Genomic DNA, 24,328 nt, shown 5'->3' with positions numbered 1-24,328 from the left:
ACTTAATGAGTATTCATTAAGGTTCATTTAACCCCTTTGAAGTACAGACCCATCATTATTATATTTTGGGAAGTGAGGAAACTGAGGCATAGAGGGATTAAGTACCTTTTCCACACCCTCTTGTAAACCTAGAATAATGTCCCAAATTCCAAACTGGAGTTTTAATCCTCAGTGTTTCTTTCAGTTCATTGCTCCTTCATATAAATGAATCAAGTAGACAAAGAATAAAATATTAGAAAGTGTATATTTTTGACTCTACGTCAACACTATTGACATTTTGATAATTCTGATAATTCTGTCATGGGGAGGCGTGTGTGTGCATTGCACTATGTTTATTGCACATGTGCATTGCACGATGTTTAGCAGCATCTCAGGGCTCTACCCACTTAATGCCAGGACCACCCTCTTCCCAGTGTGACAATCCAAGCTGTATCTAGACATTGCCAAATGTTCGGAACCATGCACACGCCTTAGATAATAGCATACATGTGTGTTAAATTATGATGTGTGGTAGGATGCTCTTTTATCAATGCCATCTTTCTACTCTAATGAAGTCCAATAACAGCTGAAGAACCCAGAGTAAGTCAGGGCTAGAAAGAATATGTGAGGGTAACCTAGCCTAGCATTTTTTCAAAGTGTGTGAAATATGATGTTAAGAGGGCTGGGGAGAAAAAAAAGCTTTGGTGGTCAACTTAGCTTGAGAAACAGTGGGCTAAACAAGATTCATTTAAGAAATATTTATGGAGCATTTGCTGCATCCTCGTCACTCTACAAGGGACTTGGGAATATGTCAGTGAACCAAAGACTCCTGTCTTCTTAGAGAATACATGGTATCAAAGTAAATTAAATAGTACATGATATGTGATGCATACTTTGGAAAACGAAAAAATGGGTCAGAATAAGGGGGGATCACAGATGCCAGACTTTGAGGATGGACTGCGATTTTAAATTGGGTGTTTAAACAGCTTTTCTGGTGCCTGATTTAGAGTTAGTGAGTGGCAGAGGGACCAAAAGCCTCATGCTTTCTAATCCAGTTTAATTTCCACTACTTTATCCTAGTCTTCCATTTACAATAGTGGTTTGGGATGAACCAAAATTCAGTTTTCACATTAAATCAAATTTTCTATTGAGATGAGCGCTCCAAAATCACTTAGCGAAGTGTTTCTCAACTGGGGATGAGTTTCCCCCAAAGGCACATTTGGAAGTATCTGGAAACAGTTTTGATTATCGTAACCAAAGGAGAGGTGCAACTGCACTTAGCGGATAGAGGCCAGGGATGCTGCTAGGTATCTTACGATGCTCTGGGCAGCCTCCCACAACAAAAAACTATCTGGTCCCGAACGAACGTCAGTAGTGTAGAGGTTGAGAAACCCTGACTTAGAGGCTAAAGGAGTTCTCACCTCCTGCTAAATGACTTGAAATGATTGCCATGTGTGTTTTACGTAAAGTGTGTCCAGAAACTTCATTTCTGACCTTAGAAGGATATTTATTCAATGGTAACAAGAGAAGGGAGGGATTATTAGAATGTGAAAGTTTGAACCAATCCTTTTCTACGTGACACCTACACATCCAGAGGTTTCCAAATTACTCTCAGGGGCTCCTGCATCTGGTTGTCTGCATGCTGCCAAGCATACAGCTGTGTGGCTTCTAGAAGGGAGAATTCCCAAGTGACTAACTACAGGTCTTACTTTTTTCCAGGTGTTTGTGTAGAGGTTAAGCAACCATAGTCTCAGCGTAGAAAGATCTGAAATACTGTACAGCAAAAAACAAAAAGAAACACATTCAAAACGTGTGTTGCATGCTCGTATATTTCATAGGTATGCAAGTGCTTTGCAATTTAAATATTTTTCTGGAAAATACAGAAGGTGCCAAAAAAAAAAAAACGTATACACATTTTAAGAAAGGAAAAAAAAACTATTAAAATTGTAATACTATATCCTGATAATAAAAGATGAATACACGTTGTGTGTATACATTTTTCTGGCACCCCCGGTACATAGCCTGGCTTAAATTTTATGGCTTTTCAATAGATCTGTATTAATTGTACTGAGTAGTTTTAAGACAATTAAATAGAACGTTGTATTATGACAACCTTACGTTCTAAGCATCATGCAGCATTCTAATGGTGCATCAGGGAAATGTACACACTTTCCCAAACACCGAGACCCTCTATGCTTTGAAGCTGCACAGACTCTTCATGGTGTTCTTATGGCTCTAGATCAGCAATCAAGCTGCATTTAGCTTTGTGCCCTGAGATCATCTGGATCTGCAGAGTGACATTGATGAATTTTGGCTTGTCATAGTTAGCATTGTAATGGATGGATTCTCAGGAGATTGGACAATGAAACTCATTTAAACCTTACTGAGACTTAGCTGAAATGCAGCCATAGTTATCCAGTTCACTTGTTTCCAATGCTTTCCTATCTTTCCTGTTTCATCTTTCTCTTTTTTCCCAATCCTTCTTGCTGATTTTGTTCTTTCTTATTTAGCTGGATGCTTTAGGAATTCTTTGCAACATGTTATTTAGAATAATAGCATAATTATGTAGAATAATAATGGAATGTTATTTCTATTGGCATTTATAATATCCTTGTTGCTTGTTAGCACATGATTCTTTAAACATTTATTTCTTGATCTGTTTCATGCCAGATTTGAGTTCCATTGCATTTAAGATCCATGAGGTTCCCAATATTATTTAAAGTAAGAATCTTGTCTGCATGACAAAGTGTTATGAAGCCCAGAATGCCAGCCACAATGAATTTCATATCTATTGATTGAATAAACATCTGTATTCATAGAGATTCGTGAACCTCTGCAATAATTCCATGCTCCCACACTACCCTGGGATCCTTGGCCCATGGTCCGAGCAGTAGAAGACAGTGCTACTGAGTGTGTTTGGCTTCAGATTTATGCTGGAAATTTCATCTCTGCTACCTATTAGCTTTGTCATAGCTTTTTTCCTTTGAGCTAGGCTTGGGTTTCTTTCTTTGAAAACAGTTTCTCTCCATATTATGACAATTAAAGAAGACAGTTTCCATCAAATGTTGGGTTCACTAGTTATATTGCGGGGGGAAAGACCACCCTCTATTTATCAGGTTTATTCAGTTGTATGGCTGCATCCAAGCTCCATTCTTTTATATGCACACAAGAATGAACAGATAATGGTTACAAAACACATTCACATTTTACTTGTTGGGCACACTCTCAAAGATAACTTGTTATGAAACTTAACCCAAGTTCAGAGAAGATCTGTGTCTGGAACCATTCTTGTTGTACCAATGAAGAAGGCCAAAAAACAAGAGCGATTTCATATCAATCTCCTTTCCAAAAATGAAAGTCTTGAATTTCACAACTGCTCTTTCCTTTCCCTTCAGTACACTCAAGTTTGAGTCTTTTTTTTTTTTTTTGTCATTAAAAACTGTGGGACCTCTGACAGTCTTTTGACTTTAGTTTCTGCATTTGTAAAATGGAATTCTAATACTTGCTCTGTCTCCCTCGTGGCATTACTGTAAGCATTACATGAGATCCTGAAAGTTCTCTGTGAACTAAACGGTATCAAACATATGTAAGAAATTTTTAGCATTGGTGTAAGCTAATGAACCACTTTGTCACCATGAGGTGAACCAGTGGTTCAGTCTCCTACCCGGGAAAGGATCCCTATAGGCATTTACTATACGTATCTTATGATTTTCCCTTTTCTTTTTCTTTCAGTTTGGAACTGAAGTGGTCTCATATTGAATGGTCACAGACTGAATATGAGGTCTGTGAGAATGTGGGCATGTTGCCCTTGGAAGTTACCAGAAAGGGCTATTCCATGGACTCCGCTTTTGTGAGTGTAAAGGTAACAACTCTAAAATGTAAACTTAAGCTAAAACTTAAGTGGCTGGCTGCTTGGTGCCTTGGATTATTTTCTTAGAAAAAATTAGAGTAACCAAGGACATTTAAAGTTGCAGGAATGCCACACTCTTCTGGAGATTCTAAGTACAAAATCCCCTGGTTCCTCCACCTGTTATCTAACTTCATTAGCTCTTAGATATGATATTGCGAACCCATTTTTAGTTTTTCAATCTGGTCGTTAAGTCTTACAGTTTGATTTCACAGGAAGATAGGTCCAATTTGGTGAACTTGGGCCAAACTCTACTTGAGAAAAAAATAAAAAGTCGTGTGCAAGACATTCTGTGGGGTAGCCAGAGCAAATTTCAGTCCACAGATGGCTTTCTCGTAGTATACACCAGGATCACTTCCTGGTCTCAGGGAATGAGGAAAACCAGGGCACAGACTTATCTTAAGAGTCCCCAAGGGGTACAAAATTAAGAGAGCATATATCAATACAGGTACCCTGAACTATAAGACATTTTCAGTAATCACTTTTGAATGAGTCGACTTGCTATTCTTTTTCACTGCCATGGACCTTGAAGCACAACCTATGGTTTCTAGAATTGAAGGATTTTTAGAAGTCCCTGTCACAGGAGCACTTCAAGAGAATGAAAGCATGAAAAACTATTATGTACTAACAAGAGCAAATAAGCCTTAAGACTCCCTCCTCAATCTAATGAAAAGGGCACTGATATTAGCTGCTGGAAAAAATAGCAACTCAGTCAAGTCTCAATTACAATAGTAAATTCAAATCACCTTCAGAGCCTTGTGCACCTAAACTCTGCCGTATCCAGACTCAGTATTTATCTGTTCTGTGGACACAGGCTCGTTTCCCCAGATCTGTAGGTGCCTTATTGTTATTAAAACATTAGACAACTTGGTATACCCTATAGTTTTCCAGCAGATTGTTTATGGAAAAAGAAAGAATCTGCCTGGATGGTTTTCTAATAGTGCTCTGCTCCTCCATAGAAAGCACCATATGCTCGAGTCTGGAGTTTTGGGCCACACTACCATTCACCTTGCCAGATAGAAAGAACCTACGTGGTGTGACATAGAACCTTTTGTCTACTTAAGCTGAATGCACACCGTGAACCTGCCAGCTGGGTGCGCAAGGCCTTCAGCAAACAGCCCTGAGTCCTTCACTGACGACTCTACCCACAGCACACAGCCTGTCGCTGTATTTATCCAGAGTTCATTGGCAGCTTGACTAGGAGCAGGGAAAGAGAAAGCACTTTTACTTGTGTTATTTGTCCTGGTTTGAATCATGCACCTTCATCGGACTGATTTCTCCAATCGCTTTGCCTCAGACCATCCTTTTTCCTACATAGGATTCCGTAAACTCAGTGGTGATAAATACTAGGTAATTGCACGTGCAAGTACCATGCGGAGATGTGTAACTCCCAGCATATGGCAGGTACAGGTGTACAATGGGCTGCCTTTCCCCAAAGAAAGGTGCTTCATGAGGAGCCTTGGCACTGTAGGCAAAGAGCAAATGGGAGCTGAGGAGGTAATATCCTTCGTGAGCAAAATGTTTCCACTGCAGACCCACTGGCAGGTGTTAGGGCTTTTGATTAGAAATGGAGATAATGTCTGAGGCCGTAGAAATAGGAATTTTTACGTTAATTGTGTGTTTCATTCCTTTGTAAAAAAGTGAAGAAATATATTTAACCCACTTTCCCCACCATCTTAAACATCTAAAAAAGTGCAAAAGTAACAGCTGTCTATTGAGCTTATACTTGGTTCTCATTCGATGACCTCTTTTTTTAAACCAGCCAAGGATTCTTAATATGTGTAGGCTCCCTCGAAGGGAGGTGAAGCCATGAATTTAGAGCCCTAAAATCAACTGGTTTTTAGCCCTGAGGGTAGGGAACCGGGAGACAGTCAATAACCTCATTAGACTGGAGTGATTTTTTTTTTTCTTCTGTTTTACATCTTACTTGATGGAACCTCTAAAGCTCTCAGTTCTGGATGTGGATTGCCTTGTGGAGCTGTTCAGGTCTGTTATTCCCATAAAGCCCTCATTCATGTCTGTGAAGAGGGATGGTTTCATCCAGACAGGAAAATGGAGCAGACTTGTATTAGTTCATCTAGTCTAACGGCTTTCGGTGCCATGGAGCTCGCAGGAGACCTCAGAGCTCACGGACAGATCAGCACCCACGCTGTCGGGAGCGCCTGCGTTTTCTTCTCCTCTTCACTGTTCCCCTTCCCTTTCCTCAGAGGCACTATTTTAGAACAAGGTTTAGGTGAAGGGAAGGAAACAAAATAAATTCATATTCATAAAAAAGAGCAAAATATTTTTTAAAAATTCACATTACTTTCTCCAATTACTGAATCATTTAGAAAGGAGAAGCAAAAAAAAAAAATAGTTTTACTTTAATTGATATTAGTCTAGAAAAAAGTTAACTTTAAGGAAGATCCATGTAACTTGGATCAAAAATGGTTTATATAATAAAAAAATGTTATGTTAAAAATAGATTTTAAGAATATGAATTTAGTCTAGTATGAGACTAGACTGGGCATTTCTCTGTGATAGAATATTTATTTTTATTAAAAAAAGACATTTTGTTTCTGCTTTAAGGTCAAACAAGTGTCAGCTGCAGTTGGAAAAGATTTCACCATGACTCCATCTAAACTGATTCAATTTGACCCAGGTACGTTTTGTGTCTACAGTTTATTTCATGTTTTTGTAAGGAAATCTGGCGATTTTGGAGAAGACAGAATATTAGGCAAATTCAGCCAACTAGAAACTCCTCAGGGAACCATATCACCCCACAACAAGAGAGATCAGTTTGGACTTGATTGCCCCTTATATTTTATTTTATTACAGGTGGATAATTATTTTAAATGAGAAGATCATAGCAAATAAAAAGTATAAAATATCAAAACAAACATCCAAAAATCCAGGAAAAAATAATGTTTAAAAAATTATTTGAAGTCCTGACACAAAGCTGAAATGATTTAATTGCCTCATATTTTGATATTCATATAGAATGTTATATTCATATAGATTCCTAAAGGGCATTTCTAAATTATCTCTCTTAGAATAGGTTGATCTGAGGAGATTCCAGGAGAAATTATTATTTAATTAGTACATATTTTGCATTAGATCTCTGGAAAAATTTTGGTAGGAACAAAAGGGAGTACAAAAGGATGGTGCCTGTTCTCAAGGATGGGAAATACAGACATGAAAACAACTCACTAATAGTGCATTGGAACACAAAGGATGCGCCATTGTTTGGGCTAAGGAAATTCCTGGAAGATTTCCCAGAATTCTGAGCAGGTAAAAGAAGAAGGGGACTTTAGGCTGAAAGACCAATACACTTTAGGGGAACTGTGCCTAAAGCACCGAGGCTGGAACCATGCCTTCTTTTCCTGGCTTCTGTAGATGGGGGCAGGTAGCCCTCCCTCACTGCACTGCATGGTTCTCTCTCTTTCTTTTCTGGATCCCTGCTCTTGATCACTTGTCCAGGGCAAATGGAAAAGGCCTTGAGCCTCATGAGGCTTACGAGGCTTGTGGCTTTGTGGTCTCCTGTAGAGGAGGTGTTCTGCCCTGAGAACACACCACAAAATCAAAAGTCTTGCCATCGCTTGTCACTGCCACATGACGTTTCAGGCAAAGGCAAAACAAAATAGCCAGAATACCATCACCACTCCAACATGGACAACTTTAATCTAAACACACAAAAAATTGCCTTTCTGCAGTTTACCCCAAGTTACCTGATGTTTGATGACTGTATTTGTTTGCGAGGGCTGCCCTAACGAAGTACCACAAACTGAGTAGCTTTAAAACAGAAATTTCTTTTCTCACAGTTCCGAAGGCTAAAAGTTGAAGTTCAAGGTGTTGGCAGGTTGATTGCTGCTGAGAGCTGTGAGGGAGAGAGACTGTTCCATGACTCTTTTCTGTGCTCTTGTGGTTTGCTGGAATTTTTGGTGTTCCTTGGCTTCTGCTGTCTTCATGTCCATACTGGTGTTCTCCTTGTATGTGTGTCTCTGTTCAAATTTCTTCTTTTTATAAGGACACCAGTCATATAGATCAGAGACCATACTCTAGCAATAAGACTTTCTCTTAATTCATCTGCAAGGACCTTATTTCCAAATAAGGTTACATTCTGAGGTGCTGGGAGTTAGGATTTCAACATATGGATTTTTAAGTGACACAATTCAACCTACCCCAATGAGCCTTATATTTGACATACAAGAACCCAAATATTGTTATTGGCCTCCTCCTGTGATATTTAAGTTGGTGACTTTCATAAGTTTGTTCCTCAGGCTGACCAAACTTTGTGAAAAAGAGCTATTACCATTATGTATTTGATGTTTACCTTCGGGCTGCTGCAGGCTCTTGTGTTTTGGTCAATCCTAAAACGAAAGGGTTTGATGTGTTTGCCCTGGGTCGTTTCTGTACTTCATGTTAAGACAGTTCCAACCTTTCCACTTTTTGAGAGCCAAGACTCTGTCATATGTCATCTCTATCATTTGAGGTCTGTTTGTTACAAGCCTGTAAGTGATTTTGGCTTTTAATAGATTTGAGTCGCCCACCCAGTGCTCTGTTTGGGTTGATAGGAACTAGAATATATCACACTAGATGAATCTCTTAAAGCTACTTTTTTGAAGATTTCACTGGATAAGATAAATGCCCATTTGTCTAGAAGACTTTATATTCTATTTTTGAGTAAATACTAATGACTTCTAAGGGTTGTAAATAGTAATGATTTTTAGAGATTATTTAGACATGTTAAGAACAAAAATAAACATATCTTATAAATGAAAAAGAAACAACACGTGGCTGTTCATTGTTTTGGAACTTATTAGCCAGAAACAGTTTCATAAACTGAAGTCTTACTTAAGAGAATTTTTAAGTTCCCCATATCCACAGGTCCTGCAAATATTTATTTACTCCCATGTTGTTAATCCTGGTCTTTTTTGGGTCTGCTGTCTCCATCCCCAGCTCTACCCCTTTTGCCCAAAGCAATCTGTTCAAGTCTTTAAAAACAGCAGTTTCCATGATTGGTGAAGAGAGTGAGAAATCAAAGAGAGTGGGATATTATACGGTTTAAGAACCCTTGGGAGGCAGCGGGAGAGAAACCGAGTGACTTTTCAGGCTAGTGAGCTATACTCAAGTAAGCTTGCCTTGTAGTCATTGTACCAAGCCAAAAACTAATCCTGACTACTTTATATTCAGCTTTTGTGACTAACCTTGAGTTTAAGTGTAAATATTCTTAAGAAAACGATTGTTTTCTTTTAAAATATGTGTTCTTGAAAGGTTTGCCACATTCTTAGTTGAGACTTCATCATTCCTAACAGTCAAAATATTTCCCTAAGGAACAGATCTCGAATGTGGTATTTACTAAAAAACATCAAGAAAAATGTCTTTCAATGGTGAAATCTGCTTTGCAGGAAAATATGCAGGAATTGACCTACTCTGTAAAGTGGGACATGTCTGCATAAAATGACACCTTCTCTCTCCTCTTCAGCACCTTTTGTTTTATGGGAACATGGGGCCAGTTCAAGCCTTCTGAAAATACTTATAATCTCAGTAATTTAACAAATACTTTGCACCTTGAAAGTGGGAAAGGAAGAAAAAGAAAAAGCAAGAAAGTCTTACTTCCAATCTCATTAATGTAAAAAAGTTGGTTCTATGTGCACACCTGGTAGGCATAGAAACAAAGTTGAAATGCAGGCAAACAAATCAGAAGCACTTACATGAAACTTGGAATAGATTTTTTCTAACCATCTGTTTCTACTCCATAATGTCTTACAAAAAATTGTAAGGTTTTCTAGGGGTGGGCGGGGGAAAGGAGATGTACTATAATTTTAAAAAATTCTTACAGCAAGAGGGCAATTGGTTAGGCTTGGAAATATTTTTTTTGTGTTGGATTTTTATTTGAACACTGCTTAACTCCATGGGCTTTGAGAGTCAAAATAGTTCTCTGAATAGTGAAAATCTTAGTTTTCATATGCTTTCTTCATTGTCCAGCCTCTTATCTCTTTATGCCAGTTTTATTACTGCAGCTGTCTGTTTATTACTGCAGCTTCTCTGCCTGGGCCCCTAAATCTCCCCACATAACACTTTCAGTTTCATTTTTTCCAAGATGTACGTTTTTCAAGAGTTTTCCCTGTTGCCTTTGGTTTAAAGTCTGAATCCAGCCACCGAGTTAGTGTCCAGGACTGTGGGCAATCTGGCTACAAACTGCTACTGTGGCCTTGCCATTTCCTAGTCACTTCTGTGCCCTCTCTATTCCTACCAGCTAGTCTGCTCAGCCTTCCCTGACCAAGGCTTCTGCTTTGCTATCCTCTTGCCTTTGCTTTTGTTGTTTTCCCATTTCCTCCCTCCAGATCCTTCCACCTCTGGAGCCCACATACATGTAGTACGTACCATCTATTGTGTGTCTTTTGGAAGCTAGTCATACATAGCCTTGAATAATTGACTTTTCTGGTCCATACATCTTGTCTCTTCGAAGAAGTTTTAAATTCCTTTATGTCAGGGCTTGCTTATGTTATACCTCTGGTATTCTCCATAGCATCGAAAGCAAAGGTAATTACATAATAGTTACAAATTAATGTATTTTGATGAATTGATTTATCCATCCATGGGGTGGGACTTATAAAATATTTTATATTAGCTGCTTCAGCTTCTGTTTTTGCAAAGACTATGAAAGTCGTTGTTTTAAGAACTCAGTTGATACTGAAAGCCTAACAAATGAGCTGTTAGCTTATTTTTTTAATACAATTATGTCAAATACTTTTTTTTTTTCCTTTTAAGTGCAGCCAAGTGAAGGGTAAGTAAACAGTTTCATCTTTCCATTGGATTCGGCTGTGAATAGATGAGACTTTGATTAGATCATGAAATGTATAACGACATACCTTCAGGAAGGAGGCCATCATATAAACTGCACCACTGAGAGGCACAAATCTGTCGGAAAAAATCTGCAAAGAGAAAAGTACTCAGATTCTCAGAGGCTAGAAATGAAATGTTTAACTCCTTATATAAAAGGGTTGATAGGAATAAAAGCACTCAAATAGCCAAGGAGTAAGGTTTTCAAAACTTAGTCCTAGAAGGTTAAACCATAACTTTATTGTCTTTGTTTTCCTCTTAAACTTGAGCCTTCTTTCTCCACTAAACAGGTATTTTCTTTTCTTCCTGCCACCACTTTTTTTTTAAAAAAATAAACTCAGGGGTATGTCCTATAATCTACATCATGGAAAATGGCCAGCTTTAGACAGTCTCAGAAGTTTCTCCCACCTTTAATATTTTGTGTTTCGGGGGTTGATTTGCTTCCTGTCTGAGTGGTGGTAGGCTGGCTGGGGATATGTTTGAATAATCCAAATGGTTTTGTGTTATGTTCACAAAGTTACTATAAACCAAGTTTGATTGTAACTCCACAAACAGAGGCAGACAGAGAAAAAAACAAGAGGGCTCAGTCTATTTCTACAACTCCCATCCCATAAATTCTCTCTAGGAGACTATCAAACTACTGAGTATGACATCATCAGCAAAAGAATTTGCAGGCTAGAAGGATCTCAGGAAGTGGGGCAGCCGATAGAAGCAGCTGTCTGTAGAAATCAATCATTTCAAGGGTTCCATGAATAGCACAAAGTACCATCCGATAATCACTTCTAACTGTCTGTATCAACATCTTAAGAGTTTTGAAACTATTAAGCTTTTTAGATTGCAGTACTTGTTTATTCCTAAGAAGAGAAGGGGCAGGTTGGGAAAAAATTAAGTCTTGGATCTCATCTACTAACCGTTTTTTTGTTCATCCCTTGCAAAATGCAGCTTACTTTTTTCTGTTACAGTGTTTGCATTTAAACGGAATCATCATTGTCCAGGAACAAATGTGGTCTTTTCATGTTATTTGGGAGAACAGCAGGACGTGAGTGAGCTGGTAGCAGTACAATAGCTCACTCAGGATACTGCAGTCTAGCTGTAGACATGTTAATTAATATATTTCTCTGACACCTAGGTGATTGAAATAGCAATTAAAGAGTAATTAAAATGTTTACTTCTTGTAGGAATGTCAACTAAGATGTGGAATATAGCAATTACCTATGACGGATTAGAGGAAGATGATGAGGTCTTTGAAGTAATTCTGAACTCCCCTGTGAATGCAGTTCTTGGCACAAAGACAAAAGCTGCAGTGAAAATTTTGGACTCAAAAGGAGGTATTCTTTTGATCCTCATCTTGAAATCAGGAGCAATCCTGGCACTGTAGCTGCTTGCTTTCAACAGCCAATGTGCTTGATAATGCCTTCACATCAAAAATGCTTAATTTCTTGTCAAGAAAGCAACCTCAGCCATGATGTAGGCCCTTTATTCTGGTTTCTGCTTCATGCAGTTTTCCTCCTGCTAAGAACTATCGGTTCAGAAAAGCAACAAGTCAGTGCCATAGTTGGTTTTTTTCCTACCGGTTTGTTGTTCTCACCAAGGGGGAAACAATGTTGGTGAGAATCAATCGACAATTATTTTTCCCCAGAGTTTGTAGGGCTGTAATTATCTTCCTCTGTTAAAGAGAGCTCTGAATGCCTAAAATCTGAGACCCCAATGGAATGTGACTAGGAAAGACGTAAAAGAGGAAGGAATGGGAGAAAAATAGATGTGAAAGATGCAGCTGGCTTGGGGATTCAGGAGCAGCTAGAAAATATTAATGAATAATAACCTTGGGTTGCAGAGCCAAATATAATAGTTCCTGGGTAGTATATGCTAAAGAACAACCTGTGAACTCAATAAAACAAAAACCAACCAAAGTCCTTGGTGCTTTGATTTTTTTTGTGTGTGTGTGTCTGCCAAATGCTTTGTACTTATTTGTCTATTTAGCATTTGACAACTGCCCAGGTACCATGCTTGCTCTTATATCCCTGTTTTTATACCTGTTATACCCTGTAGTCCCTATATTTTCCTTATCTGAAATCTGTTATCTCCTCCTCTTTTTCTTTTATAATACTCACATTTTCACAGCATCTCTCCCCACCACCTTTCCTCACTAAATTTATTTCTTTTTCAGTAGAATTTTCTGTTTTATGTACATCAAGTACATAAAGCACATGAAGTACACACTTTACACTTGAAGTACAAAATATCCAGACGGGGGTTCTGGTTTTAGATTATTTTCATACTAATTGGCAATGTTTCCAATAGAAGTAGCTCCATTAAGATTTACTGGATCTTTGTCCTGTAGCGGTTGAATGCTAATTTTTAAAACTGTTACTTGATTTCACTGATATGTTCAAACAATTTCAGTTTCTACCTCTAGGAGACTGGGGAAAGAATAATAACTTGGAAGTGTTTGTGGAATGATACTTGATCAGTGAATATACCTGATATATTGAGGAATACTAGAATATGAAGAGAAGTGAGGCTGTTGTGGTAAAAGCATATGATATGATTATAAAATCCCACAGAGTGATTTTCATCTGTGGTTTGTGAAATCAATTTCATGACTTTATAATCACCCTGTAGCTGTGCAGAAGGGCACAGCTTTCCTGGATGGAAACTGATGAAGACTAAAGGAGTTCCTGGCAAATGGCAAAAAGGCAACATCTGGTGGGAAAACCATCCATCTAAGTTTAATGACAAGCTGCTCCAGGGGCTGTGTGGATGTGATCACTTATCTGTTTGTGTAAAATGAACTGACCTGCCATCTTACATGCCTCCAGGACAGTGCCATCCTTCATATTCCTTCAACCCAAACAAGCACAAAGCATGGAAGAAGGGCATTTGGCCCCCGCTGTTCCCAGGGTCTTCCTCACACACCACTTCTGGTTCTTTTCATCTGGAAAGAAGACCTCTTCCATCTTCCAAGCGGCTCGCCGTTGCCAGGGGAGACACCCCACAGGGCTTTGATTCTACAGATCTTTATGGACTAAAGCTTAGGACCCAAGGGAATGGCAAAACAGTAAGGATGGGCAACTTTGGGGATTTGATGTGAGGGGTACATATCAAAAGAATCTAAAGTTATTATTAATGTTAACAAGTATTCTGAAACACTGAAGAAGCTGTTTTGATTCTCCCAGTGAGTGGGGGCCATGGTTCCTCGCATGGTCATGAAGTCCCTTTGGTATATATTAGGTTGGTGCAAAAGTAATTGCGGTTTTTGCAATTGTTTTTTTGCCTTTTAAACTGCAATTTCTTTTGCACCAACCTAATACAAATAACATAATGCTGCCCCAATTCATTTGAGGTGATAGATATACTGACTCATCCAGATGATTTCTGCTTTGGTTCTTTTTGTGATCAAGACAGGGAATGACCAGTGGCCCTAGAATAGAATGAGATTAAGCAATCTACTTGAGTGTGGAAACCATGGCTTTGACTTTATAGCGTAGCATTCTAACCAGGCACACAATCATGAGTATGTGTGTGTGTGTTCTTGGACCTCTGTGTACTGTAGATGTACCAACAAAATAAGAAAGTCTTTTCTCCCTAACTGGGGCTATGAATATATGCATCAACATTGATAAGTTGTGATTAGGTCCAGTGATTTTTAAAAGTCCAATGATTTGGGCATGGAAGATTTTGAGAAACATATGTTTTAAAAATTTTTCCAATATTAACAGGATCTTACTAGATGGGTTTTACCCTATTGCTAATGATTATTCAAGCCAACTTTGTTCTGTGTTAATTTCAGGTTCATCCATCCTCTGTTTATAGAAATGGAACAGACATCATCTATAATGTAAGTATAGTTTGAGAGAATTGCTAACTTTCTTGTATTTATGGATAAAAATATTTGCTGAATCTATTTTTTTATGTCTTCTATAAATTTCTCAAAAGTTAGTATAAGACTTGGTATTATATTATATTATATTATATTAAGACCCGGTCTTATATAAAATAAGACCGGGTCTTATATTAATTTTTGCTCCAAAAAACGCATTAGATCTGATTGTCCAGCTAGGTCTTATTTTCGGGGAAACACTGTAAATTTCAAAAACTTGATTTGAAATTTGTTTTAGAGGATTGGGTGGTCAGAAAAATAAACAACTTTTTGCTTTTATTCAGTTTTTGAATTGCTCATTTTTACAACAAATCTTTTTGTTTGCTATCTTGGTGTTTTTTTATTTTATTTTTATTATTGTTTGTTGATTTCCTCAGTATCATGGAATGGTTTCCCTGCAATTGGAGGATGACAGGTCCCCAGCTCACAGAGGAAACACCAAAGTATCCATTATTAGTCAGCCACAAAAGACAATCAAAGTGGCAGAACTGCCTCAAGCAGATAAGGTGGAATCCACAACTGACTCACACTTCCCCAGACAGGTATGAAAATCTTTTTCTTCCTATTCACCTTACAGCAAGCTGTTTGCTGGGCCATAAAGCTTAAGGACAGTTTACTCAACACAAATGCTACTCAACAAATGAAGACCTAAAGGAGGTAAGTCAGTCATCACTGTACATTAAGTTAAATTTCAATTGTCTTTCCTTCTTATAGAGCCATTTGCCCACATTTCCAAAGAACTGCACACTGGAATTGAAAGGACTCTTCCACCTTGAAGAAAGCCTCCAAAAGCTGTATAAGTGCAATGGGATTGCCTGGAAAGCTTGGAGCCCCCAAACCAAGGTTGGACACAGGCTGAATTGCCAAATACCTTTACTTGCCATATGCCCTGCGATATGCGGTATGATCAAACAATACGGTGAATGTTTAAATTAAAAATATATATATTACAGTAAAAGACACATTGCTGTTACTCCCCCTCAAAATACTCTCCCTCACTTCAAACACACTTATCCCATTGTTCTTGCCACTTTCTGAGGCAGTTCTGGAAGTCCTCTTTCGTGAGTATCTTTAGTTGTGCTGTCATGGCTGCCTCGATGTCCTGTATCGATTCAAAACGTTTTCCTTTCATGGTCATTTTGACTTTGGGGAAGAGCCAGAAGTCCCTTGGTGCCAGATCTGGAGAATAAGGTGGATGAGGACACACCATAATGTTTTTATTTGACAGAAATTGCCATATACCAGAAGCCATGTGTGACATGGAGCCTTTCCATTGTGATCAACAAATACAGTGAATGCTGCTGCCGAGTGCCATCCAACGGAAAGGCAAGATCTTCAATACAAGAAGCAGCATATCGAACCTTAGTAACAGTCAGTCAGGTGTGAACTCTGGTTGAGAGAAGGTATGTTATAAAGTGTGCCGTAAATCATCCTCCATCATGACAATGCTCCGTGTCACACACTGCTTCTGGTTTATGGCAATTTCTGTCAAATAAAAGCATTACAGTGTGTCCTCATCCACCTTATTCACCAGATCTGACACCATGTGACTTCTGGCTCTTCCCCAAAATAAAGATGATCCAGGGCATCGAGGCAGCCATGGCAGCACTACTAAAAACACGAAAGATTTCCAGAATTTCTTCAGAAAGTGATAAGAACCATGGGATATGTGTGTTCGAAGCGAGGAGGAGTATTTTGAAGGGGATTAATGGCAATGTGTCTTTTACTGTAACAAACTTTTTCAATTTAAACATTCACTGTATTGTTTGATCGTACCTTGTAAGATGGCAGGGAGGAAATGATCTGTCAACTCATGCTACTTCTTCCTGCCCTTGTTACACTTTAAAGACGAGGGGGAAAAATGATGCAGGGGTGTTTTAAAAATCACATGAACACACTGGTTATATCAATACAATTTAAAAATAATTTGTTTCATTATCAGAATGCCACAGGTATAGAATTGAAACATTGCCAACTTTAGTAGTGTTTTCTGTAAGAAGCCATTGTATTTCTCAAGGTGGAGAATTGGGATTAGGGCTGACTTCCTTTCTGGTGACAAAGCTACTCTATTTAAATTAGGAGACTCATAGGATTCTTTATGTTGAGAACAGGCTGTAGACTGTGAAGACCATTATGATGTGAACATGGGCAACTATTTTTCAGGAGGTAGAAGACAAATCCTGCCCAGCTGGGTGGCACCATCACTCAGGCTACTGCCACTCCTTGATCACAGAGCAACAAGGCACCTGGAGCACAGCTGCCCAAGCTTGCAGGGAACAGTAAGAAACCTTGTTTCAAATTTGACTGTCTTCTTTCCTACTGTTTCTCTATTTTCTCATGGAACTGTAGGGGTGCTTCATTCATTCAAGTGTTGGGTGTCCAATACCTACCCTTGGCGTTGTTAGGAGGCCAGAGAGAGTTCTGAAGTTCAGAATGGATTTGGGACTGACCTTTGATTTAGCTCTTTTATGTTAAGATTATAGCACTACCACAACTCTATTTTTTAGCCTCTCCATCTCAATCTTTTGAAGAAAGTCAGAAGGAGATTTTCTGAGTCAGCAGCATTGCAGGTTCTAGCTTTTTTTTCATTAAATAGGAATTCCTATTCATTGATTTGAAAATATAGCAATGAAAGGTCTTAGCATCAGACCTATGATAACATAAGGGGCATTGATGATTATGAAACCAGACAGGTTGGACAAAGTGTCACTGGGTAATGGAACACTCAATGAAGGATGGCTTGTGGTTCAAAAATGACAACAAAATTAACCTAGTTCAGAAGGACTTTAAAAATGCATAAATAACTACCCCTGACCCTCCTGTTTTGCGTACCTGGATATTATCCAAAACAATTCAATTAGGCTAATATGCACATGGCTGTAAATTGAGACTAGAGAAGTCCCTGGTGGATATCAGTCAGATCTTGCACTTTATCAAATTTAAAAAGTTATGCTCATCTAAAATCGCTAATAAGAAAATGAAAGGACAAATCACATTTGGGAAAAGCTAATCTCAAATCATATATCTGATAAAGGTCTTGAATCTTGAAAATACAAACAACTCCTACAAATTAATTACAAAAAGACAACCTGACAAAAAAATAGCAAATGACTTGGAGACTTCACAAGAAAAGATATACAATTGGTCGTTAAGTACATGAAAAGGTGCTCACCACCATTAGACATCAGGGAAAAGCAGGTGAAAATCAGAATGAAATATCACTTTACACGCACTAGAATAGTTAAAATCATAAAGACTGACAATACCAAATGTTGTAGAGCAAATGGAATTCTAATGTATTGTTGGTCGAAGTGTAAAATGGTATTACCACTTCGTAGAACTGTCTGGTAGTATCTTAAAAAGTTACATGCATCTATCCTGTGACCTACCAATTTACCCTAGGTATTTACCCAAGAGAAATAAAAATATGTGTTCAAATAAAAAGGCATTCACAAAAATTTATTTTTCTTTCTTCCTTCCTTTCTCTCTCTCTCTCTCTCTCTCTCTCTCTCTCTCTCTCTGTCTGTCTCTTTCTTTTTTTAAATTTGGAGATCTAATTGGCTTTATTAAGCATTCATGAATTGGGCAGCATCCCCATTTAGCAACTAAAAAGGCACTCCCACAAAAATTTCATAGCAACCTTTTTTTTTTAATTGGGGGAGGGGAACAGGACTTTATTGGGTAACAGTGTGTTCTTCCAGGACTTTTTTTTTTCCCAAGTCAAGTTGTTGTCCTTTCAATCTTAGTTGTGGAGGGCGCAGCTCAGCTCCAGGTTCTGTTACCATTGTTAATTGCAGGGCGCGCAGCCCACCATCCCTTGTGGGATTCGAGGAATTGAACCGGCAGCCTTGTGGTTGACAGCCTGCTGGCCCATGTGAGAATTGAACCAGCAGCCTTTGGAGTTAGGAGCATAGAGCTCTAACCTCCTGAGCCACTGGGCCGGCCCCCATAGCAACCTTTTTCATAATAATAATAGTTTGGGTCATTTGTCTTTTTGGTACTGATTTATAGGAGTTGTTTATATTTTCTACATCAAAAGGGAATACTGTAGATAATTTTTTTGATAAATTATTTTATAAACAATAATGGAATGAACTATTGAAACCTCCAACAAGGTGGATAACTCTCAAAAACATTATGTACAGAGGAAGCAGCCCAACTAACCTATTAGTTGGTGTTAGAAATACAAAAACAGCTATCTCTGGCAGGAATTGCGGTGTGACTAGAGTGATGGAACTCTTCAATCTTTTGCTCTGGCTGGTTGTTGACATAAATATATATACTATGGTCAAAAATCATCAAATTGAATACTTTAAAATTTATGCATATTTTTTGCATGTAAATTATACTTAGATTTTTAAAAAGCTAATAGAATATTTCAAAAGTATATTTAAAAACTGGTCAAATCAACCATCCTTCATTGATTGTATTTCAAGTCCTAAGTATAAGGTACTATAGAGGTTAGTCAGTGGCCTGAAGTTTTTTTTGATTACTTGGTGGTATAAAATAAGTTAAAATTTTTAAAAAATCTTATGGATAATCATTGCTTAAATACATACATGAGGTCTGGCAATTAAGTTCACGAAATCATCCTAGAAAAAGTGCTACATACCTCATTGCTGAATATCACTATGGTCACCTTTGATGTACTCCCCTTGGGAAGCTATGCACTGATGCCTGTGCCTAGTTCATCCTTCATAGCAATTTTGGAACTCTTTTTTGGGAATGGTCATCAGAGCTGTCGTCATATTACCCTCGATGCCCTGAATGTCATCAAAATGTCTTCCTTTCAATATTTCCTTTATCTTTGGGTAAAGAAAGAAGTCATTGGGGGCCAGATCAGGTGAGTGGGGAGGGTGTTCCAATTCAGTTATTTGTTTACTGGCTAAAAACTCCCTCAGAGACAGTGCTGTGTGAGCTGGTGCATTGTTGTGATATAAGAGCCATGAATTGTTGGTGAAAAGTTCAGGTCATTTTTGTTTAACTTGTTCACACAGCCTTTTCAGCACTTCCAAATAGTAAACTTGGTTAACTGTTTGTCCAGTTGGTACAAATTCATAATGAATAATCCCTTTGATATATATTTTTTAAAAAACGGTTTAGCAACATCATTGTAACAAGTTCACGATCCTAATTGTCATACTTCAGTATTCCCATAATGCTATATGTGAAAGAACAATTAAGACATTCTTCCACCGAAATAACCAGGCACCCTTGTTGTTGTTACGGGTCATTGAGTTGGCTCTGACTCCTTGAGACCCAGTGAATGAGTGATGTCCACACGGCCTCTCCTCCTGTCCTCCTGTCCTCACGGCCCTGCTCAGCCCCTGCAGATTCATGCCTATGGCTTCTTTCATGGAGTCAATCTATCTCATGTTGGGCCTTCTTCTCTCCCTGCTGTCTTCTATTTTTTTCCCCTAGAATTATTGTCTTTTCCAAAGAACGCTGTCTTCTCATGATGTGTCCGTGTAGGACAGCTTCAGTTTTGTCATTTTTGCCTCCAGTAATGTTTTGGGATTAATTTCCTCTAGGACCCACTTGTTCATCTTTCTGATGGTCCAAGGTTCAGAGGTCCTACCTTTATTTAAAGTTTGCCTTAGGAATAGTGGGATAGGTCTTTTTTCCTCCTTAAGGAAAGGGCTTTGATTTCACAATTAGCAAGAAGATTGCAACATACTACAGATGGGAAGATACAGTTTCTCTACTGACAGTAATGAACAGGGCAAGTACAGAAGTGCAGTTATTCTCTAGCCAAGGTTATCAAGCTCAAATTGCTGCTGTGATCTATTGGTAAAATATAGATGAACAGAGCAATAGAACCCCCAAACCTCAAGTTTGAAAGCAGCCTTATTGTTCATTTTTGGGTAGTTCTCAAAGATAGCGCAAGGAAATCTAGGGGACTGTGAGTATAATAAAGCTTTACCTGGTTCTTAATGTGATGAGAAAAATGAGAATGTGTATTGAGTACTATCTTTCCATCCATTCATCGATGTTTGTGTAAGGTAATCATTCTTTTATTCTTTTAGTTTTTTGGTGTCAAAAATTATTTCTTATGAAACAATGGCAACTTATAGTAATACTGTTGATGTTTTCATGTTGACAACCCTATATTAGTCCCTCACTCTCTCTGTTTATTTTATTTTATTGATCCATCTAATTGATCTAATTGCATCTGGGTTTTAATGGTAAGACTAGTTATAAAAGGGGTTCTTCATGTATCTATTAATATTGTACAATTTACTTATCCCAATAATAAATTTAAGGCCCAAATTAACTTAAAAGCCTAGCTACTTCCTCTTGCATTTAACCTAGGATTTCATCTGCAACCTGGTTTGAAGCACCTTCATGCTGTGACCCTTTCATACTAGCCTGACCTAATTCTACAGGTGTCTTTGCCAATAATGCCCTTCCTTTTATATTGCATTCTATAGTTTACATAATTCTTCATACATAGGGGTACCAAAAAAATGTATGCAAGTGGACACTTTGGTCAATGTTGCTCAAGCAGTAGTTTGCTATAATCAGAAGTGTCTTGATGCTGATGGTAACCACTTTGAGCACCTCTAGTAATTGCAGGAGTCATCTTTTGTTGTTGGTATATATTGAGTATTATAATTGGAATAGTTTTTTCCTTTTTTAAACAGTGTATAAATTTTTTTGTCACACTCTGTGTATTAGCTTGTTTGATCCTCCCATCACCTTAGCGAGGAAAGCTGGCATTATTATCTACCTTTTACAGATAAAATCAAGGGGTTCGGGGAAGCAATATCACTTGTGCTTTGTCATACAAGCAAGTAAAAGGAACAGTAAGGACTTACTTTTCTATTATACTCTCCAGAATTAGTTCCATAAGCATAGGGGATATCTTATCTCAGGTGAATTGACAAGGACACCTATTTTAACTTTGTATGGGACTAACCTGAAGTAGGTTTTCAAAACTATGGGTTAATTTTGTATCTTTCACAACAAAGACAAATTAAGATTTTTTATTAAGTTATGGATTCTAAGTTTCCTTTGGATTAGAATCAAAGTAACTGTTCAGGGTAAACCTAAGATACAATCAAGTTCTGAGTTTATAGATTCATTCATTCAACAAATATTTATTAGGACATTATTGTAGATCAGACCACACTTTTAAGTATTATCCCCCAGTCTTGGCCCCACAACTTAACGAAATCACTCCTCATTCATCAATGAGCTTCAGAGATATAGACACCGTAACTCTCTACATTTAGTTGTCCTATATGTCAAGTCCTAAAACCCTGCATTTTACACCATTAAAGTTGTCATACTGTCCTGATAATTTCCTCCATATTCCCTTCCCACAAAGCTCTATCAAGGATGTAAACATCGCTGAATTTAAATGACAGTATTTAGCTTTTGTGGAGTTGATGTCTTATTATAGGCTCAATTAAGAAGTTCTGTGTATCTAAATGTAATAATATGAGTTACAAGAAATATTTCTTGATTAAATATGTAACACATAAATTACACTTGGAGATAGTATAAATAGAAAGATATTTTATTCTGAAATAAACTATTATAATTAAATTGTAAAATTTCCATCTGTCCTATTAATTCAAGGAGATTACTGATCATATCTAGCAGATCAAACATGATACTATAAATAGGTTAAAAACTAATTTGTTCATATATTTTGAAGTTATTTTTATAAATTCTGTTCTCAGAGAATTGTTTAAAGCTGTGGAACAGATACTTCTTTTTACATGTAAAACTGAGAAAGTTTTCAGAAGAAATGAAAATTTTTAAGGACAGTTGGAGATTTCTCATATTTTATGTGACTAATTATATATTTATCGGTAATATAAACTCAAATTGCACATTGTCAATTCACCATATTGGTCCAGAAATTAAAACATCTGTCAAATACCATTTCTGGTAGTATTCCAGGGTATGTAAGAGAGGCAAAGAAAACATATATGGTGTGAGATTATTTTAAATATCATAAAAAGCTTCTAATTTTAAAATTTTAATGGAAAGGATGGATATGAATGTTAAGTCTGATTACATCTGTATGATACTTCAATATGCACTTTATTTCAGAAGGACAACAATGATTACCCTAAAAATAGTTAATACTAGTTATAAGCATTTCAGAAACTGTCTAGGTGCAAATGAAAAGCAAACTAATAGAAAAATAAAAGATCTCCATATTCCTTTGAATCAGTCATTCTAAGAGGAACATTTTTGGGCAGCAAGGCTACCTCCTCAGTACAGTTTTTCTCTGAACCTCAAGACTTTCCCCACCATTCAAAATGTTTTTATTCATCCTGTGGGCCTCCCTGCTTCCCTTCACCAATTACTTTTCAGGGTCATTTTATTCTTTTTTTCTCCAACCTCTTTGGCTTGAAAATAAGTATTCCTCTTGGAAGTATCAATTCCTTCTGTGATGTAAAATTTATCATTTCAATATTGCATAAGTATTTTTAGAGCTGGTTTTAGATTCTATAATTAGAATTAATATTCATCTAGTATATCTTTGATTTGGTCTCAGGGACCGTTATTCAATTCTGGGCTATGTTTTCCTGGGCTCCCTTGCTACCTAAAGATCCTTTACATAGGGTAATTTACAGCACCCGTGTCTCAAGAAAAACAGCAAATTTTACTTTATCCCTTATCCCTAATCAGATCACTACTAACTCAAGTCAATCTTTATCTCCAATCTCTTTTCCTCCCCATTGGTGTTTTATTATTTCTCTAACCCAGAGGAGCTAGACTCCTAGATTAGGTATTTCTTGAATTTACATATTGTAATCTCATCTGCTCATTTCCTTAGGCAGTCATTGTACATTTGGTAATTGTATTATTATAGATCATTATCTATGAAACCATTTTGTTTTTCCACAGGAATGTCTGGAACCCCTGCTGACCTATCCTTAAAGAGTTACTCTGAAATATATCTATACTTAATCAAAAAGTTTCAAAGAAGTAAATGTTTATTTCTGTAACTAGGAAAATTAAGGTTTCTGTTTTTAATACTACACTTTGAATGCCTTCAAATTTCAAAGCTGTCAAAAGAGTTTTGTTTGTGTCTCTATGTTTTATTTTTATGTCTCTATATACATATCTATCTAATATTCACTGTACTTTATATGTATGTGAGCATAAAAGGAATGATGTTTATAAAATAATCAACATATAAATGCCTATTATTTTTATAAATAACTTATTTATTTTTATAAATAACCTCACATTTTACCTATGCTAAACAGCTATTTTCTCATCTTGCTTTTTTGGGACTTTTTCTTCTCAGAGTCAAAAAGGAAATCAAACTTATACTTGACCAACTAAAATAGATATTACAGTCTCATTTAATGATAGTTTCATGAACCTTAAAGCAGGAGGAGATGCTAAATAAAACCCGTTACGTCCTGATGATGGTGAGGAGTTGCATCTGTTAGGGAATTAGGGGCAGAGCAGGAAGTGGAACGCTCTGTTCCTACGCTCTGTTCAATACGCCATATCAACTGAGGCAGCTGCTCAAGTCTTCCCTCTGTCTGTATTTAGCATATATGTGATATTCCTTGTTCTAAACTCTCAGCATGTTGGATATGAGGAAGAATGACCGTATTGAATATGAGGAATAAGGGAAAAGATGTGGTATCGTATCTGTTGAACTGTCAGACAGGAGCTAACAGTACATAATGAGGTCAGACAAGTCACAAAACCCAAATCCGGCAGCCTAAGACCATTCAGAAAAGGAGTAAAGATCCTTA

General features: G+C 37.5%; 1 protein-coding gene across 10 annotated transcripts in view; it reads left to right on the top strand.

Moving 5' to 3' along the window:
- The window catches only part of FREM1 (FRAS1 related extracellular matrix 1), a 163,349-nt gene that overhangs the window by 132,139 nt on the left and 6,882 nt on the right, over nucleotides 1-24,328 (top strand). For 7 of the 10 annotated variants that reach the window (XM_074330367.2, XM_074330365.2, XM_074330364.2 and 4 more), the window contains 8 exons: nucleotides 3,712-3,841; nucleotides 6,455-6,527; nucleotides 11,890-12,039; nucleotides 13,531-13,769; nucleotides 14,502-14,549; nucleotides 14,969-15,133; nucleotides 15,306-15,434; nucleotides 16,755-16,870. In XM_074330367.2, coding sequence (XP_074186468.2) covers nucleotides 3,712-3,841; nucleotides 6,455-6,527; nucleotides 11,890-12,039; nucleotides 13,531-13,769; nucleotides 14,502-14,549; nucleotides 14,969-15,133; nucleotides 15,306-15,434; nucleotides 16,755-16,870 — 1,050 coding nt within the window. The remainder of the gene's footprint in view (nucleotides 1-3,711; nucleotides 3,842-6,454; nucleotides 6,528-11,889; nucleotides 12,040-13,530; nucleotides 13,770-14,501; nucleotides 14,550-14,968; nucleotides 15,134-15,305; nucleotides 15,435-16,754; nucleotides 16,871-24,328) is intronic. The other 3 variants (XM_074330366.2, XM_074330369.2, XM_074330368.2) reach the window with 3 other exon arrangements.

Source organism: Rhinolophus sinicus, chromosome 16 (genome assembly GCF_057876585.1).
Source record: "Rhinolophus sinicus isolate RSI-liver-muscle chromosome 16, RSI-T2T, whole genome shotgun sequence".
NCBI classification, from domain to species: Eukaryota; Metazoa; Chordata; class Mammalia; order Chiroptera; family Rhinolophidae; genus Rhinolophus; species Rhinolophus sinicus.
The sequence above is the reverse complement of the archived record's forward strand: the minus strand, read 5'-3'. Positions and strand labels throughout refer to the sequence as shown.